The following is a 20,324-nucleotide window of genomic DNA, read 5'->3' on the forward strand; positions in this document are numbered from 1 at the left end:
GTTATGGATAGGAAAAGTTTTTAATAAATAAATAAATAAATAAATAAATAAAATCCCCATACTCCTTCTGCACAAGAGAGGTTTGCACAGAGGGAGAAGCTTTGGGATCTCTTTCACTTGAGTTGGCAAATATAAAAACTAAGCATACATAGTTTTTTGTGCTTGTAAGAATTTTGTGTGTACAGTTTTTGCTTGCAGGTTTACGTTGTTTTGCTACTTTTTGTCAAAGTAAATAGTATTTTAATGTTGCTAACCAGGAAGTTTCAAGATGCAACATTCCTTGTCACCAAACCAAAAATTCCTCCTTCAAACTACTTCTGGCTAGCTCTAAACAAAGCTAGTCCAGTGAAGATGTAACAGAAAACAGTAAACTAGGGAATTTATGCATGAGGAGGAGTTAGGGGAGTATGGAGCTCAGAGCATTAAGAAGATGGGGGCTATTAATTCTTCCCCTTCTTAAAAGCTGTCATGAAAGGCGTGTGTATAGAAAACAAAATCATACACATAGCATGTATGAAATACACTAACTTGTTTATAAGTACCTGTGCTATCTGGTGGCTTTGTTTCATGAAATATGAGTATCTAAATATGTTAGAAAAACCCAAGGAGAAATAGTTGGGGAAGGGCCATAGCTCATTGGTTGAGCATCTGTTTTGCATGGAGAGGTCCCTGGTTTAATCTCTGGTGTCTTGAGGTACAGCTGGGAATGTTCCCTGTCTGAAATCCCGGAGAGCTGTTGCCAGTCAATACTGAGATAACACTGAGCTAGATGGACCAATGACCTTGTACAGTTGGGCCCTGCTTTTTGGCGTTCCGCTAATACAGCGGCTTTCAATTAGAGTATGGCTGCACTCATACGGTGCTTGTTCCGCTTTTATGGCGTTTTTTGGGTGTCGGGCGCCATTTTATTGACGGAGTTCCACTTTTCGGCAGGTTTTGCTTTTAGGCAGGGGTCTGGAACGTAACCCACCGTATGAATGGGGCCCTACTGTATAAGGCGGCTTCCTGTGTTCCTATATACTGCTCAGCCAAGGGCTAACAGAGAGAAGGCATTTGAAATCTCGGTAGAAAATACATATCTAAAATGGCAAAGACCTGTCTTAACCATAAGGGAAAACTAGCTTCCTGTAGTCTGAAAGGGAAAAATGTTAAGTATTCTGAATGGAAAAGAGCAATGTTCGTTTATAAATTCACTAACAGGCAAAAAAACCCTTGTGGTTTAAGAACGTACCTAGAGCCAACAGATATTTCTATCAAACTTTAAAAAGCAGGGAAATTGGGCAGGTATAGTGAATGCACCAGGGGAGCAGGCAACCTGACTTCCTGTCTGAGATATTGACATATTTGTCAAAATGCAAACACCATTTGGGTGGTCTTTCACAGTCCAATCCACTTCCTGTGTAGCTTGACAGAATTTGGTACAATCTGCCTCTGAGCATATAGTAAGCGGTGGCAACACCTGTCATCTCCAAAGATGGAGAATTACATTTTTGTATGCTTGTTGGTGTTCTTACTTTGCTTCTTTTCTGTGTTTTTTGCCTATTAGTGAATTTCTCTGCTTTTTAATCTGGGAGGTAAGAAATGGGATCCTGTGCAAGTTTGCTGAGAATGGATCGATCATTTGCATGTTTATTGTGTTCAGTGGGATTTACTCCTGTGCAATTATGCTTAGGATAGGTAAAACTGACCATGGGGACAGAGGCCTGGAGTGGGTAGGGAAGGAAGAAAAAGGAAGAGAGGAGGGAAGGAAGAAAGGAGGAGGAAGGGAGAAGGAGGAAAAAGGCAGGTGGTATCATTAATTGCATGCTTATTGAGTTCAGTGGAATTTACTCCTGGGCAATCATGGCTAGGATAGGTAAAACTGACCATGAGGGAGGAGAAGGGGGAGCGGGAGCAGAAGGAGGGGAAGGAGGGAATTGGAAGGAAGCGGGAAGGAAGGAAAGTGCAAAAGGGAGGCAATGGGAGGGAGGAGGGAGGGCAGGTTTGATCATTTGCATGTTTATTGAGTTCAATGGGATTAACTCCCATGCAATCAAGCTTAGCATAGGTAAAACTGGCAATGGGGGAGTGTCGGAAGGCAGAGCTGGGGTCCCAATCCCGGGGAGCTGGATCCCGGAGAGTTGGGAGAAGAGTATTCGGATGGATGGCAGAGGGAAGGGGGAGGAACTTCCCCCCTTTGGAGCGAAGACGAAACAGAGGAACTGCCAGTGATAAGGTCGCTTAGCAACGGGGAGCCTGAGCCCTCCCTGGACATTCTCACGCCTCCCCCTCTTTCAGGCTCAGAGCAAGAGGGGGAAGAGGGAGGGCTGCTCACAGCCGAAAAGCGGGGAGGCAGTTTACCATCAGCCCCTCCCCTATCCCCCATCCTGGAATCGGAAACTTCAGAAGAGGAGGGGGTGATGCTTCCCCCCTCACCGCGCACACGCAGACAGCTGAAAAGACAGGAGAGAAGGGGGGGAAGGCGGGCAGTACCTGAGGGGCAGTTAAGGAGGAGCGAAAGATTGCGCGCCCGTTTGGCCCCTTCTTAAAGAACAGGCGGGAAGAAGTCCCTTGCTCTGTCAACTTTCTCCCAATGCCGCAGGACCTGTATCCCTGTATTGATTCATGAGAAAACGCAGTCTTTGTTTGGACATTACCCTAATAAAACACGAATTAACTACAATCCTTGGTCTGGTTCCTGAGTCACATCCTGGGCCTGACAGGGAGGGGGACGGGGAGGGCAAAGGGGGGGAAGGAGGAGATTGGAAGGGTATAGGGAGGGGAAAGGAGGGGTGAAAGAAGGGAAGGAAAGGGGCAAGAGGGAGGGGATAGGAGGGAGGGCAGGTTTGATCATTTGCTTGCTTTTTGAGTTCAGTTTACTCAACCTGATTTACTTATTTACTCATGTGCAGTCATGCTTAGGATGGGTGAAACTGATCTGGGGGAGGGGGAGGGAGGGGAGGAGATTGGATGGGTGGGCACTGGGCAGAGGGGAAGCCCCTTTCCTTTCCAAAAGGAAAACATTGTGAACAGTATCATTCTTTTTCAGTGTTCCCCCCACCTTTTTATTCTACAGCAGGCACATGTAGCCTCCCACCCAAATTTAAACCAAAGCTGTCCCTGGCCACATCCACACCAGACCTTTATTCCACTTTAGACAGTCATGGCTTCTCCCAAAGAATCTTGGGAAGTGTAGTTAGTGAAGGGTGCTGAAAGTTGCTAGGAGATGCCTTCCCCTCACAGAGCTTCAGTCAGAGCAGCTGACTGTTAAACCACTCTGGCCACTGCAGCTCTGTCAGGGGAATAAGAGTCTCCTCTTCGTACCCTTCACAAACTACACTTACCAGGATTCTTTGGGGGAAGCCATGACTGTCCAAAGTGAAATAAAAATCTGGAGTGGGTATGGCCCCCTGGTTAGGTAAGCCCAGTAGCTGTGAGTCTGGCTTTTAGAACACTAACAGTTGGTTCTTGCTGAGCACGCCCGGCCTTATCATTGAGTTCAATGCTAAATTTCTTAAATTAATTAAAAATCAGCCAGGTATTTTTTTAACTGTTAAACTGCAGAAGATGAACGTCAGAGTATGTGGCAAGGTCAGTAATAGAATTACAGGTACTCTGTGAACATGGCTGATTTTTAATGAATTTCAACAGATTATGAGAACTCTGACAGAAAAAAGTCCAAAAGGGCTCTGGTTTTTTTTCTTTTTAGACTTTGAACTCTCTATTCTCTCTGATTGTTTTGTGTATCGGCATGAAAATTTAGAGGGTTGTTAAGCAAGTGTTTCTGAGTTCAGGACTATAAATTTTGTAAGGTTTTGCTTTGAAATGAGCTTATGGGAAGCATCAGAATGGGAAGGGGAAGTATTTTCAATTTAACATTGTAGAATGCTAAAAATCCATGCGGAGTATAGTATACAGCCTCTCTCGTGGCTGTATAATAAGGTGGAACCATTCTCCCTCCAAAACAGCAATCAGGAAGTAGAGAATGTGGAAACTAGTTCCCTGTGTTTAAGGAGGCTTTGGGTGTCTGTTTCTCAACTTGCAGCTCTCCTTTCGCATCAAGCTATGTTCTGAATATTTAGGGGACTTGAAAAAGCAGCTTGTGATATGGCATAGTGGGAGTAAGCTGTCTCATGAAAAATAAGGCCAAAATCCCACTGGATATGTGCAAGCTCCTGGGCTTGCCAGAAGCAACTAGTTATGTCCCAGTATATTTTGTGCAGCCATGACAAGAACTGTATTCCATTCAGCTGTGGTAAAGCCAGCTAGTTTGCTAGTGAAGTGACTCAAATGATGGGAACTGGCTGTGGTCCACGAACAAACAGTATCTAGAGGCCAAGTACTGGGTAGGGTTGGACATGTTTTTACTGAATGCAGAGTGGTGGCTTCATAACAGAACACTTTTTCCATATTTCATACTGATCAGGGAGGGAAAAGAGGAGGTGGGGCAGGGAGAGCAGTAATGTGGAGAAAGGAAATGATTGGAACTCCAAACCAAAAAAATTTCTGTGGTATAATATGACTACTAGCAATTGCTGTGGGACCCTCTGTAAGCTGGTCCTCCCCCCATGGGCTAGCACTGGCATTTCAGATATATGGGTGAAGGATAAGATGAAAGGACTCTCTTTGAGCATTGTGGTTTTTTCCTTCTTTTTCCCCTTTAACAGTTTGGCTGAAAAAGTTTTTAAAATCCTTGAGATTAAATGCAGTTGAAGGAGGCAAAAATGTGCAGCAAGTGAAGCAATACTTTCAGCAGACCATGTGATCAGTGTGCTGAGAATGCAAGCTTTCATGTTACAGAGAACTCTTGTCAGGCATAAGTATTCAAAGTAAGAAGAGTGGATTTTAATATCTGCACAGTTTGATACAGTGTTGGAAGATTGCACTTCCAACAACATGGACATTGGGTGCTCTAGTAAAAGATCACTTCATTTATGCTGTGGCATTTGGGAAAACCAGCATGAACACAAAAACATTGGTCTATAAGAAGTAGATTGGTGACAGTGTGGTCCTATGAATATGAAAATCAAAATACTTTATTGTAGATAATAACTTGGCAGTAGGCCATCTAAAGAACACAAAGAAGTCCAGTGATTAGCTGCCTATGTTTTATGCTCACCTCTAATATTTCTGCAGTTGTCTTCATGTTTATGGCTTTGGTGTATGATGTTCTGCAGCTGAGTGTGTATGTTTTCCCTTTGGGATGCCTCATGGGAAGTGATTCATCATCATTATTATTGTTGTTGTTGATGATGATGACAATGATGATGATGATAATAACAACAATAACAATGGAGAAACAGCAGGGAAGGGCGCAATGGTGACATTTTCCCTTAAGTTCTCCATTGAGCCTTTATAGTTAAGCAAGGTTTTGGAGCAAGGTTCCTGTATCTCAAACTCAGTATTGTGATCACTGCACAACAGTCTCACTTGACTTATCTTTGTGTTGTTGAAACTACAAATATTAAGTTAATGAAGAAGTACACATCGTAAACCTGGAGGACATGTTTTGGCACTTAATAAAGAAATGGCTGCCTCCTGTCTCAGAATCATAAGGCAGGAGCCATGGTAGCTAGGCTTGACCTGCGTGCTTTCAAATGTATTTTCTTCTTTCCTTCCTTGTAGGTGGTGTTGGTGCTTCCTTCCAGTGCCAGTTGATCCATCAAGACCACATCTGTACTGACGATAGTGACAAGGTAACTAAAATAAATGAGTTTCCTTCAGGTATTAAAGTGCCATTTTTTTGAAATGGCAAGTCCTGTTTAGCCAAAGTTTTATAGCAAAACTTAATATTTTTCTCAAAATATTATAAAAGCATAGTATTGTGTATTTTTTTCTATTTTGATTTTTTTGTTTGTGCTGGCACCCCCAGGTGGTGCTGGGTGATCACTTGTACAAAAAGGATTTATTTTCTTCCTCTATGCAAGTACAGTTAGTACCATTTGAACTGCAAAGTATGGAGTGTTGAGGAAAAATTTCTGTTGTAAATATTTCCTTTGATTCAGAACAGAAGCAGATCTTCTTTCTTTTCCCCCCTAATTTTACTTTTGGCCCAGTCAAACACAGAGATCACATGGCCGTGTGGTTGCATTGCAGTGTCATCGGTAAAACTCTGAGTCATTTGTGTAAGCTGTTTTCCATTGTATATAGATGTTAACTGTGCCAATGCAGTTCTGCAGATGTGGCAAATGTGTACATGAACTATGTGGGAAGTGGTTAGCCTAGACTGTTTATAATGTGGCCCTCTTTTCAGATTACAAGCTAATACACACTATTCAGACTTTAGGATCAATTTCCATGGCTTTCCTGAGCTTTACAGGAAGAAGAAAACTTCAGACTTTTAAATAGAAAATACCATGTCTCTGTGTTCTCATCATAGCTGGGAAGAGGAAGTGAGAAGCATCTGTGAATAGTTCTTGTCCGTCCGTCCCCCTTCCCTTAGAGCCTGGGACAAGAAGCTTGTCTCGTCAGCTCTCACTTCTGGCTATTACAGGCTAGGACAAATGAAAAGGGCTTGTTCTTGGTCATCTCCTTGACTAATCTGTACAGCAAATGCTGAGAGGCTTCTTGCTTTGGGCTACAAAGAAGCTTCTGTGCATCTCTGCCATCCAGCCATTCTAGAGAGAGAGAGAGAGAGAGAGAGAGAATATGTGTTTGCGTCTGAGCTATGGACTTTAAGCAGATATGGGACCTGCATTCTCTCTCTCTCCCCCCCCCCTTGTTTTTCTGAATAACAGGGAAGGTGAAAATGCTCTCAGGTTAGAGCAGGAAGGAGGAGTTCCAAAAACTATGAAATCAGAAAAAAATAACTACTGTGGTTCAAGGATCTAATGACTGAAATGAACAAGGGTTTAAATCTCGGCTCAGAGATGGATTGGGTGGCTTTGGAGGAAATTACTTTTTTTGTTTTAATTTCCCAGCTGTAAAATGGGGGAAATGGTTCATAATGGTTCTTCTTGAGGAAGAAAAAAGATGCATGTAAAGCACTCCTGAATAATCACATGTGCGTGAACCAACCCATATGATTGGGTCGTAAGTCTCCTACTGCTAATGGATAAACAGCTCTCATGTGGTTGGGAGGACATTGAAAGACCTGAGATTAGCTAGAAGCCAGAGTTAGGTTTTACTTGCGGCCTCAGAAGAATATATGTCTGAAGCTTTAGTGATAGAATTATTTAAGAGCACTACTGATTCTTCAAGACAAAAAAAAAGACCTTATGTATATTTTCTAGCTAAATTTTAATTGGGGTTTAGGTTCAGTATATTTGAATTTGTCTACTGTAATAGAAAGATTTGAAAAATTGCTGTTGTGTGTTAAGACAGAAAAAGCTCACTTCTGAGTATTGCCTTCGGTTTCTTAATATGATAATGGCTTTACCTATAAATTTTTTAATGTGCTTTGTTAAGCATATTGCAGTTCACGGTTCCTTTCTCACTTGTTTTAAATCTAGCCATTTGCCCTTCCCTATTTGTGGGATCAATATAAACTTCCTCCACAGTGTGTTTTCACTGAAAATAGTGTGAGGAGCTGGTCAAGTGCGCCTACCTCCATCCCATATCTTGTCACTGATTCTCTTTGATTTGTGCTTCACTTGCTAGATTCTCCACAGGAAATTTTATTCCATGTTAGAGCCACTTATCTATCAGTATATTTAATCAGAATTCACCATATTTCAACAGCTTGGAGTAAATTTGTAACATTCCTTCAGCAACCTTCCTTATATGAACAGGTATGTAGAGACTGGTATTATGCTAGATAAATTAGAGTTGATCAAAGGCAAGAGGGATAGGGCAGCTCTGGAAAGCAGTGAAGATTATATTGTGATTTTTTTTTCAGACTAGTGGATCTGTAATTTTAGGAGAATTTATCTGAATATATTTCTAGGCTTGGGAAGCTTTGCAGCATTCTTTCTGAATGATACAGAGCCAGAGATGATGACTAGAGAGGCACAAACATACATGAATTTTAAAGGTAGTTCAATGACAAGAGAATCTGATTTATCCTATTTTCTTCATTATTGTACTGTTAGATACGCTGCAGAACATGCTTCTTCCTGTGAAGTATAAAATGCAGTATACAATATTGTATAAAATGCAGTATACAAATATTAGTTTTTTTAGTTTATTTTCATTGTTCCCTTATTTACAGGACACTCTGTGGCAGGTATTCTGCCGTGGTGCCTTGATTTGAACATCCTGCATGCTCCAATGAACTTTATTGTTGTACCCTTACTCTAATTCTGTGTGCTCTCAAAGGTTTTTGCTTTTTCAGTTGATGAGATTTTAGAGTCTCTTATAAACCTGAAATTTATTGAAGGATTATTAATATTTATTTCTTGTCAAAAGATGTCTGGTTTTAATTACAAGATTACTTGGATCCTCTTTCTCGCAAGGAGTTGAATTTGATGGCACCTTTAAGTTACTACTTTATCAACAACTAAACTGTCAATTTGATTTTGGCTTAGCGATGTGGTGTTTCAAACAAGAACTTGCGAAATCTATTTAACTATCAATTATTACAATTATTGTTTGTGAAGTTTTTCTCTGATATTTAGAATGAGAGCACTACCTGGAAATTGACATAAGTGTCACTGTCTGTAAAGATTTCCTGCACTTAAAATATGTGAATTCGATTCAGAAAGTAGCACAGTTAGTATGATTTAGGAAATCCTACAGTCCAGTTGCTTGTAATGATTGTAATGGCTCTTCTGATGTTGTGTGATTCCTACCCACTACAGAAGGTGTTAAAGAAGAAATCTTTATAAGCTTGCAAAGGGAGGGGAAAATACTTGGAGTCTATGATAGAAGAGTGGAGAAATTAGTTTTCTCTCTCGTAACAACTATAGCTTCTGGTACTGTGTATATTCACTTGACTTAAGAGTTCTGACATTTTAATACAGTATAGAGCTGAACAGTTATTGCCACATAAAATAACTTGGGACCTGTAAATGAAAATACTGTTGTGTGTATTTTTAAAAAATTAACTGACTTTTCTGTGTCAGGGAAACAGGTTTCATTGCTTTCTAAAAGGAAGAGAAGTTGCAAAAATACCATTTAGTAACATTCCCCTGAGGTAAGAACAGATAGGGAATAATTTTATAAGGCTAGTGAAAGTGCAGTTTGTGTGTGTTTTTGCATTAGGCAGATGTATGTTCAAAATGTGAAGTGTGTTTATCCCATATTAAAAAATGTGTTGATTGAATTATTCTGCTATAACATACTGTAGTTATACTTTGCTTTATTTTAAATCATGTCTTAGCTGCCTTTTCACAGCTCAACGTGATTTGCACAACAAAAATAAAAATACAGAATAAGCCCAAAGCTAGAATAAAGAGCAAGCTAAAAGCCAGACAGAAGAGGTGTGCGTTACAGCCCTTCCTAAATGTTGATAAGGAGTGGGAGCTACACACATCTTGGGAGGGATCATGCCATTGCATTGGGGGTAATTGACATAAATTGCGTCTGGCTGAAACAGTTCTCCCTTCATGTGTAAAAGAAACAAAAAGCAGGACCTGATTAGATGGCTGGAGATGGCACAGAGAGCTATCTAGACACTGAATCTAGATTAGGCAAAATCTGTGTGTCCTTAATCTAGTAGTTCACAAATCATTTTCTAGGAAACTGTGGTTCTTCAGAAGTTCCTTGGTGAGAAGATCAGAATTTGATGACAAGCTTCCCTGGGACACAGCTTGCCTGTCCACCATTAGTCTTCCCCAGTATGTGCCTCCTACTGGGAGAAAGGGTGGGATATAAATTAAATGAATGAATGAATGTGCAACGGAAGGGAAGTGTGTGTGCGCACACTATGGTATACTCTCAGTTGATGTTTGAGGCCTAAAAGATTTGGCCAAGTGGCTCATGTCAATTGATCATGCAGCCTAGAATGTGCCTTAGCAGGCAAGTCAGTGAGTAGAGTGGACCCTAAGAGTAAAGAGTGTGCAAACCACAGGCACAACTTTACATCAGAAAAATTATAAAAAGCACCTTCCTGACATTCTTCACTGTTTTCCCCATCCTCCTGTATATAATCAAATTCTTTTATGTTTTTTCTGTGTCTGCCAAGCTGCTTCTTGCTGCATTTCTTTTGGAGTTCATTGTGTTGGTTTTGTCATACTAAAGTACAAAATGTGGGTTTTAAAAAAGAAACTAATGCACCCTATCTTTAGGCAATATTTTGTGATTGGCCACATAATTTCTTTGGGGCTATTCTCTTGGGAGAAAGGCATCTCTTACTTTCTCTCAGATAATACACTCAGCAGATAAAGAGAATGGGAAATGATGACAATATTAATTATTAGCATCTTTTCTTTGCTTGCTACCTTTGAAATGTGTGTAAAAAATGCAAGTGGCAAAGATTTTGTTCTCAAATTGTGTGTGATTATGTAGGGCATTTTCAGATTAAGTTCTTTTTTGTCTGCTGCTTTTTTGTCACTAGTGTTACCCAAATTCAGCAACATCCCCATCCTTGGGACCCCAGCAGAGGGCAGAGATAATCCTGGGGTATGTATGTGTGGCAGAGGGATAACTTGTTAAGAATTTTTTGTAATGGAAAAACATAAATGTTTGATGCCCTTTATGTGATGCCATAGGCATCACATAAATAGGAGCTCATGATACTAGTGCAACAACAGTAAAATATTTTTGTCACAGAATTTGCACTTGATGGATCAAATGCAAATTCCCTCTGGTAGTTCCCTCACAATGAAAGCGATTGCCAAGGAGATGGCATAGTGTGTTGCATGCATGCAAACACATCTGCTTATCTGGTAAATCTCCAGCATCTGGAAAAGCCCTAGATATTTTTGAATTAATTGCTTTTGAAAAATCACCAGGATGAAGCCCACAAATGCACTAGGTTAGTGTTCAATCAAAGGGTAATCTTCCCTGGGTTTTTCATAGCACTGTCACAGTTCACCAATGTCTGGTCTGATCTGCTCAGCTTCTGGTCTTTCCCAGTATAGGCTGTCTACTACAACTTATTTCCACCTGAACTAATATAGCTGTTTGTGGTTCCCATGGTGACTGGCAGCAGCATTAGATAATGCCATGTTTTGTTGCAGCTGCCAGCAAAAGCCAGGCTCCTATCCTGGTATTTTTGGCTTGTTCTCTGCTTAGTGCTGACTGCTATTATGAGGTATGCTTTGTGCTGCATGTTTCAACAGTTACATAAAATGTCCCAGTTTTTTAGGCTGATAATAATTGCTGGTGAAGTTTTGAATTACTTGTGTACCCGGTTTTTACTTTCTATCTGTTGTGGAAGTAAATAATAATGTTGATGTCCCTGTAACTTGAGCCAATCAATGGGGCAAAAAGTATTTGTGTGTGTGCATGTATTTTGAATGTACCATCAAACCACCACATCCCCATTGTTGAAGGGGTATTGTGCACAGTGGCCTCTCAACAGTGGGAGAGGAGTGCTGTTGGTTGCAGGGGCTGTGCTGTGACAGAGACTCCAGTTTTGCCCAAGAGGGTGGAAAACTTCCACTTGCAGTAGGAAGTAGAAAACCTGGACACATATACACACATACAGTTTTAGAGAGCTCACTCTTTCAACCTACACTAACTGTACATATATCGTTCTATTAAAATCAAGGGGGGGGGAAATATTTACTTTGCAGGAAACTTCAAGCCTGTAGGTGAAGTTGGGCAACTTTCTTTTTTTATCTAAACCCTTTCAACTTTCCTTTACGGTGTTTTGTTTTGTCCTTTACTGCTTTTGATCTGTCACTAGTCTTGTCTCTTTATGAAATTTCTATTGCTGACTCTTCTTGGAGGGGAACACCCAGCCACCACTGCTTATTTGCATATATAAACTTCACTATGAAAACTGCTGATTAAAAATTGTTGATTAATTAGCCTTGAGGTTGAATGTTAAAAAATGTAGCTTGGAGGTATCAAGCAGCCAAAGTACTTGGAAAAACAGGCAGCCATACTATTGTCAGCTAAGTGATTGGCTAGTCCTAGCTGAATAGTGGAAAATATTACAGGAAGGGAAGTGAAAATCTCTCTCTTCTGTTCTTGGATTTAGTCTGCAGACTTCCAGTCATGCTGGTGCCAATAGAATATATGTAAATTGTATATGCATCAAAAGGCACACTTTTTTCTAAGCCTGTACTCCAATATTTAAAATTGCAATGATGCCTTAATAAAAAGGTTTCTACCTTCTGAACATTCAGTTTCTTCCCAATATAAACGTGTAACTATCTCATCACCGATACTCCATCCTGTGGAACAACTTAAGTGTTAATCTTAAGCAGTTTGCAGTGGTGCTGTTGCTAAAACACATTCCTGCCCCTGGGACACTGCTGGCTATTGCTGTCCTACTGCTCAGAAAACTCCCATCTCCTTTCTTGCTGCTAGTCATTGCCTTTGCACAAGTACAGCTACTCCTAGGAACGGACTGTAAATAACTTACAAGCTGACTTTAGTTTTTGTAACAAACATCTCATTTGATAAACTTTGCCCCCTTTCCATCAAATCTGGTACACTCTAACTAAAGATCCCTCTTCCAGGATGCCACCAAATAGGGGTGGCTAACTCTTTTTTTGGACCTGGTGCCGCATTGACCCATGGTCAACTCTTGGGGGCCAAAGTGTAAAAATGGTTGTAGTGAAAATTGCATTTCTTGAGGCTGCCTTTCAAAAGGCTTCCCCAGCAGCTATTCTACTCAATAGCGAACTACTTTAAATCACTCATTAATGATCATTTTTAGAGTCTTAACCACTATTTCTTCCTAAGGGTGGGGTCTCCTTAGATTTCTAGGGAAGGCATAACTCTCTACTCTTTATATGTGATTTTTCCCTTGCCCCCCACTTCATCCTGCATCCACTCTTCTACGGGTCATTAATGGTATCTAGGCATATGTGGTTATATTTGAGCTGGCAGAATAATGCCAGTCTAGGACCACATAACATGTCTCCTCAAACTGTTCTTTTTTTTTTCAATTAATTTTTATTCAAATTTTCAAAATCAAAACAATACAAAAAGAAAAAACACAAATTAATAACTAATACAATAAAAGAAAAAAAACTAATACAATTAAAAAAAAGAAAAAAAACTATTGACTTCCGATTTGTCGTAGTTCAGCTATAGGTCTATAATATATAACAAGCCTGTCTCTTAATAGATTATAAAATCACCTTCCTCCAGCGGTTATCTTAGTTGGTATCAAATCTCATTAACATCATATCATTTTATTCTTCCACAAAAAGTCAAAGAGAAGTTTCCAATCCTTGAGATATATGACCATCAATTTTTCTCTAGATAGACATGTCAATTAATCCAACTCATCAAGTCTACTAAGTCCAGTAATTTCAAATTGCTCTTCTTCCATTATCCGTGTTGATTCCATCTTCCATCTTTGCGCACCCAATAATCTATGTCTCCTCAAACGGTTCTTAATAGGTAACACTCAGAAAAACATCAACAAAAGCAGCAGTTTTTTAAAAGGGAAATAGCTGCTCTACTATGGCTTTTGGATTTGTTGCTTTTCAGAACTCTTAAAGCTTGCTAAATGATGGCTCATGTGCTTGCAACAGTGTCTTTCTCAGAGGGGTGATTTCTGATACACCCTCCCCTCAGAGGTCTCTTTTAAAAGGACATTTTTTGAGAGGTGGAATGTTGGTTTGGGAGTCCTTGTCTGGCAAATTTGGGGCTAGGCTTAACAACTGTTGCTAATCTGGGTCCACTCAATGGGGAAATAAGCTTTGAAGTTGTCCTGCCAGATCTAAATATTAATTACTAGAGGCAGATGGGTTTCTTTTCGCACTATGTTAGCTATGCTTTATTCAGTCAGTTGACTAATTGGGCTGCTTGGATGTTCTGGGGTTTTGAAGGGACAATGGGTATGTGAGACAGGTTCCATGGGGCACATTTGCTATTTCCTGGAATGTGCTTCATCCAGCATGTTTATTACAGTGTTGGGCTAGTGTTAATTTCTAGATAGCTGGCTGGTGTATTTTATGAGTTTTTTTTCTATAAGTTGATCTTTTAATACGGATTGGATTTTTTATCCTAAAAACTTTTAGCACACCATTCTGGATGTAATTATCACTCTACTGAAGAAGCTCTCAGTGTACTGTAAAGACCTCTCTCTCTCTGATAAAATACTTAATTCATATTAAGTATGAAAACTACTGAGAACTATATTATACTATAGCCTTTTTTTAAAAGCAGTTTTTGAGATAGAAGGCAGGATTTGATACTCCCCTCGTCTAGATTTCAGTCTCCACCTTAGCATGACATGAGTAACAAGCGCTGGACTCTGGGTATGGGCGTTGTTCTGGGACTCTCTTCCCCCTGCCACAAAAGTTAATCTACTCCGCTATTCTGTTTCTAATAGCAGCCGGGCGGCTGCATCGTCTGTACTCGCTGACAGAGCATGAAGGACACAGCCCCTGCTTTTCGACTCCAGCATCTCTTACTCACGGAGGCTCCTCCTGGAAGGGGTTGCTTGCTGCCCGAAACGTTCTACCAAGCAGAGTGCGGAGCTTTAAAAAATCGTCTGGAAGGGGAGGAAGTGTCAGGTACACAAACTGAAACCAAAAAATGTAGTCTCGGCTCCGCCCCTCTTAAATGAAAAAGGCGTAGTATGGTCATTCACTAACCTCGTACGCAGGCGCCGCAAAAAAGGGGTTTTACATATATCGACTTCGGGCGCGTGCGTGCTATTGACGTCTCCGTCATCACGTTGACGTACAGGAGACCTACCCTCTGGTGGTCTCCGCGTAACTGAGCAAAAACAAAGGAAGACAGGGTGGGGAGGGGGAGAAGAAGCAGAGGGGGTGCCTGGGTGGGGGAAAGGAGGCGGTGCCTGAGGGCTCGTGGGCGGTCTGAGCAGCTTGGCAACCGCGATTGGTAAGCCAGGAAGTCAATTGATCTGACGTCACTGCATCCATGCTGGCTGAGTGGTAGGTGGAGGGGTTCCATCGGGGAGGGGGCGGAGCTGTAGCATCATGGAGAGTGGCGGCGGTGGGCTTTGTGGATGTTGGCGGCAGCCGTGCCAGGGGAAGCCTCTGAGAACACCGCAGGCGGCGTGGTTGGGCGCTCATTGAGGGGGGCGGTCCAGTCGGTTCCTTTTTCCTTGTGATGGGCGGATGGAGTCGCGCTGATTATCCCGGAAGCCATTGCAGGGGGTGGTACTGGAAAACCAGGGCCTGCTGGTACAAGTGGTGACCGCCGCCCCCACCCTCCAGCGAGAGGAGTTCCCTGTCGGCTCCTTTCAGGTACCGGTGCCTGTACGGAGAGGGGAAGATCTGGGATCAGTTTAGTATCCGGCTTACTCCCTCCCGTGTCTTCCCTAGGTGGACAATGATAGATAATGAGTTGACTGAGGGTTCCTGGGGTGAGGTGATCTCTTCTGTTTGGTAAACGGTCCCGTCTGGGAGGAGCTGCCTACAAAACGCTTTTAATCTCTATTGATAGTCTTCTGTGAGAGTGCCCCGACTGGTAAATTAACAAAAGAAAGCAACAACGGTAGGGCACCCTGGATCCAGAATTGCGTTATAAATAAGGGGGACCAGGACTTATTGAAAGGAACGGCTCCAAATGGCCGTGGGGAGGATTCCGTGTGCATTGATTCCCTCCCCCCCTTCCGAGTGGAGTATGATTCTTACTCTTTGTTTCTCGTACCCACTCATCAACACCCCTTTATTGTGTATTGTTATGTGTTAGCAAAGTCTATGTTGATTTTTAAACCTATCATCCGATCTCTTTTACCTGCACAATTGCATTTAGTTTTTGGTGGGAGAATTAAAGACTAAGGTTTAAAGTAAAAGGTGTCTTAAGTGCTTAGAAGGTAACCTAGGCATCTTCCTTTTTTCTTGAACAAATTTACTGTAAATTCACTAAGCGATATAGCTAATATCATTACTAAGAGATCTTGCATAAAGGGGGCAAGGAAAACCAAGCCAAGGTGGCCACATAAAAGTAATCTGGCATGGGGTATCATACTGAATCAATAAAATCTATATTTTACTGATGCTGAAGGATGGTGAAACGAACTGATAGCTGGAAAACATTTTTCCTATAATGGTTTCATCAGGGATCATAGTGCTCTAGGGATGTTCTTTTACAGAAATTTGTGTGACATGTCTGAGATTTCTGTGATTTATTTTAAATACTATGCTATCCCCCATTCTTTCCTCCACAAAGTTGTTGCTGGTATTCTCAAGTGCTTTGTGAATAAATATGTAAAGAATTGATAACAGTGAGGCATTTTTGTGAAGAACTTGGGATTTAATGCAGCCCTTATGCTTGTTAATTTGTTCTTCCTTTTTTAGCAGCAGTTTTAGTCCAGGTTCAAAAAGCATTTATATGTTGTTCTTCTGAAATAGGTGGAGTGGACAGAGAGAAAACATTGGAAGGGAGAGGAAAAAGTATTCAGTGAAGAATGAAAAGAAAGGTTGGTGTGACAGGAGAATAAGGAATTGTATGATAGTGTCTACATGGATTATTGAAAAGCTATACAATTTTTTAAATTGCATACTTACCAGTTTTCCTGAAGACACATTGCATACTGGTATAAAAAATAGATCACTCTTTTTTCCAAAGTTTGGCATGACTAGTTTAGGTAGTAGTCAGATCAGGGTGTCTGCATTTTGGAAAATGGTAGTGTGTGTGTGTGTTCTCATGTTTGCTGTTCTTTCAAGAATAGTGCCAATATGAATTGTACAGTTTTTATAATATCCACATAATATGATAATTAACATATTTTTAAAATATATTTTCTCTGAACCACTCAATCTTTATACTTTGTAGCATTACTGTTCTACATTCCTTCAAAGTGTTCTGGGTAATTTCATACATTACTCCTTGTTTATATAGATAATGTTTCCGGTATATGAAAATACGTGAAACTGTGTCTAACCAGGAATGATGTAGGACCTGAAGCAAAGAATGGCCTTCAGACCTGCATACTTGGGATTTTTGTCCTGTCCAGACCTGTCTTAACTCACACCATCCAGCATCTTTACATTATAGCAGGATGGGCAACCTTTGGCCCTCCATATGAAGTTGAAATACAACTTCCATTGTCCTCAAGTAGCATGACCAGTGGTCAGGCATGATGGGAGCTGTAGTCCAACAGCATCTGGAGGGCCACAGATTCCCTGGATCTGTACTATATTGTGGGCCATGGTGAGAAAACTGGTATAATAATTGCTTTTCTGTTCAATAGACATTGTCCCTGCACCTGGACAGTGTAAGAGTATTTTTGAAAAATTATAAACAAAGTATATGTTAAATATGTATGTTTAAAAACATTTGTCAAGAAGGGAGGTTATATCAGATGCATAATAACTTCAGATATCTAGTACTCTCTTTAAAACTTGTGAACTGATGAAATTACCAAAAGGCATGGGTTGTATCCAGTGGTTTATCTTACCTCTGCAGATTCCGCCCCCTCCCCTCCCATCTCTGGTCACTTTAGCCCTTTCTATTCATGCAACTGTTAGATATGGCTCCATATAATTAAGAACATGTTGGAATTTTAAAGTAATGTGTTTTTTCCTGTACTTACGGATGTACAGCATGCTCCAACAAATATTTTTGTTAATCAATTTTTTTAGCTACCACTACTAGATTGGGGTCTCTTCATCTATGCAAAACATCATTCAAAACAATCTGACACCTATGTCAGATCTGTGCAGTCCGCACATATCTTGCTAACTACCCATCCTATAAACTTCATAGAGACATGGGTCTTTTGAGGGGTTTAACTTTTATTTATGCAATAAAATAACAGAATAGAATATAGGGTTGTATCCAGTGAAGTTGTCCGGTTGGCATGAGGACCTGTACAATGGGATGTCCTCTTCCTCTCCATGTGCCCCTTGCACACACACACCCAAATCTGTTATGGGGGTTCCCCAACCCTCAGGAGCAAATTTGCAGGGGTCACGTGGAGAGAGGGAGAGGAAGTCCTGCTGTGGAGGCAGAAGTCCTTGCACTAACAGAAGAATGAGGAGGGACAGGTTCTTCCATTGTGAAAAGGACCAGAAAAAGTCTTATATCTCATCAAAGATTTTTACTTTGTCAGACTTGCCAAATAACTGTTTTTTCATAAACAGGGAAAATACACAAGACTGGTTGCATCAACAGTGTATAATGGTGTATCTGGAGAATGGCATGTGTAAATTAGAGTACGCATACTATACTATTGCTAAAGCCTAAGGCATCTTGCCAAAAAGGTCTAATCAATTATCAGTTCCATAATATATGAGGCAGAGGTTTTCTTAGTGCCGCATCTCTAGCATTTTTAAGATAAAATCACTTTAGGGAAGAGCCTGACTGGTGCCTAATGTGCTTTATAGCAGCCCTGATATCTGAAGTTGACAAGAGTTTAAAGTTTAAGAAAAGAAAATCAAGGTAATTTAAATTACTATTGGGGGAAATCAATTTTCTATTGACATACTATTTCCTAAACAAGCATGCATACTAACTGATTGGTATAACAAATCTAAATCTAGAAGTATAATCCAAAGTCTTTTGAACGCATGTTCCACATGCTTTCTAAATACAGAATTGTCTACTTAGAGATAAGGTGGGCAATTGTGAAACCATACAGTAAGCAAGATCTCTTACTTTATGCCTATGGCTGCAATCCTCACCCCACTTACCTGCAGGTAAGGCCCATTGAACTTAGCTGGACTTCCTTTTGAGTAGACATGGTTAGGATTGAACTGCAAATTCTAAGGACTTTTCCATAAGCAAGAGCTGATAATTAATGGGGCAGAACAGTGTTTCTTCACAAGGTAAGGGCACAATATAGAAAGAGTTTAGCATGTTTAATTGTTGCTGATTTCTGTTGGAGAGTCAGTTGTATGCCTAACTTCCTTCTTTTGAAGTCAGTGAAACTTAAAATTCCTTATCATTCTGCAAGTGTCCATACAATTTGACAGTTTTGTACATACTGTTGGCTACAACACATGTCACCTTTATGTTTGACCTCAGAAGTCATATATGTTCCCTGTGGTATGCAGAAAACAGACTTTTATTCCATATGGATCCAGTTTTAAAAGTTTAAACCTCAACTTAAAATATGTTTAGCTTTTTTATTAAAGTCAGATTTTATTTTAAATAGGTTTTTTAAAAAATAGATACACTTAGTATGATTGAATTTGCCTTGAATATTGATGTCTGATAAGCTTTTTTCCTGTTGTGTGGATGGATTTATATGCATGAATTTGTTTTCCAGGCAACTCTTAGAGTTCCAGGCTACTCAGACAGACCAGAGAAATGGCTTGACAATTAAAAAAAACAACTCCTTGCATTGATACAATTTCCCAAAAAACAATGTTTTGTATAGAATTGTGAAGTAAGGAGGATCTAAGTCAGCACAAGTATCTGGACCAAAAATAATTCTTAAATACTGCAGTTGCATATATTGTCACAGGGGTTTCTGCTTTAAGGAGTATTTCTGTTGCTGAGAAAGTTGGATGTCATTGTTGTCCATTGAATTTTGATAAAATGATAAATTGCAGCATATAACCAAGGTGGTTCTGTTTTTCAGTTTTCCCTTCAATAGGAAATCTGAATTGGCCTAATTTGGGGAAATTGGTATGGAACAAATGGGGTATACTTTGGAAGCTAGAATATTTGGCCTTCACAATAAAAAGTTAATGATTTGGACGTATTTAAATAATGAAATGTTAAGGCTACATGGGGCTGCCTTTTTAAATGCAGTGTGGAAACCTCAGTTGATTCCAACATACAATCAGAGTGCTAACAGAAACAAGGAGGTTTGGCTCATATACCAAACCTGAACCAGTTACACTGGTTGCCAATTTGTTTCCAGTCTCAATTTTAAAGTGCTTATGTAAACATTTTAAAGCCCTAAAAGGCCTGAGAACAAGTTATTTGAAGAACTGCTTGCACCCATATGAACTTACCCAGGCTCTGAGATCAGCTTTGAACACCCTGCTCTGTGTTTCATCACTGGTGAAGATTAGGTTAATAGGTACAAGAGACAGGACCTTTTTAGTGGTGGCTTTACTATTAAATTCCCTTCCATGGGTGCTCTGTCAAGCTCCTTCTCAGTCTTGATGTGTGGGTGAAGATGTGTATATTCTGCTGTGTTTTTAATTTTATGTTTATATGTTTGAAATATTAATTGTCTTTACTTTTTGTGAGTCAGCTTGAAAGAATTTTATATTTAAAGATAGGATATATGAGTAGTGGTCCTGGGAGACCAGGGTTCAAATCCCCACACAGTCGTGAAGCTCAATGGGTGACCTTGGGCCAGTCACTGCCTCTCAGCCTCAGAGGAAGGCAATGGTAAACCATCTCTGAATACCGCTTACCATGAAAACCCTATTCGTAGGGTCGCCATAAGTCGGGATCGACTT

The 20,324-nt window shown here is 40.4% G+C and overlaps 1 protein-coding gene across 4 annotated transcripts in view; it reads left to right on the top strand.

The window, feature by feature from the left end:
• The window catches only part of RNF38 (ring finger protein 38), a 132,731-nt gene that overhangs the window by 79,772 nt on the left and 32,635 nt on the right, over window positions 1-20,324 (top strand). The window contains exons 1-2 of one of the 4 annotated variants that reach the window (XM_061634711.1): window positions 14,927-15,203; window positions 16,314-16,381. In XM_061634711.1, the coding sequence (XP_061490695.1) occupies window positions 16,370-16,381 (12 nt within the window). In that variant the 5' untranslated portion in view covers window positions 14,927-15,203; window positions 16,314-16,369. Of the gene's footprint in view, window positions 1-5,604; window positions 5,676-14,817; window positions 14,889-14,926; window positions 15,204-16,313; window positions 16,382-20,324 lie in introns of those variants that run through there. The other 3 variants (XM_061634700.1, XM_061634722.1, XM_061634730.1) reach the window with 3 other exon arrangements.

Source organism: Rhineura floridana, chromosome 1 (assembly GCF_030035675.1).
Source record: "Rhineura floridana isolate rRhiFlo1 chromosome 1, rRhiFlo1.hap2, whole genome shotgun sequence".
NCBI classification, from domain to species: domain Eukaryota; kingdom Metazoa; phylum Chordata; class Lepidosauria; order Squamata; family Rhineuridae; genus Rhineura; species Rhineura floridana.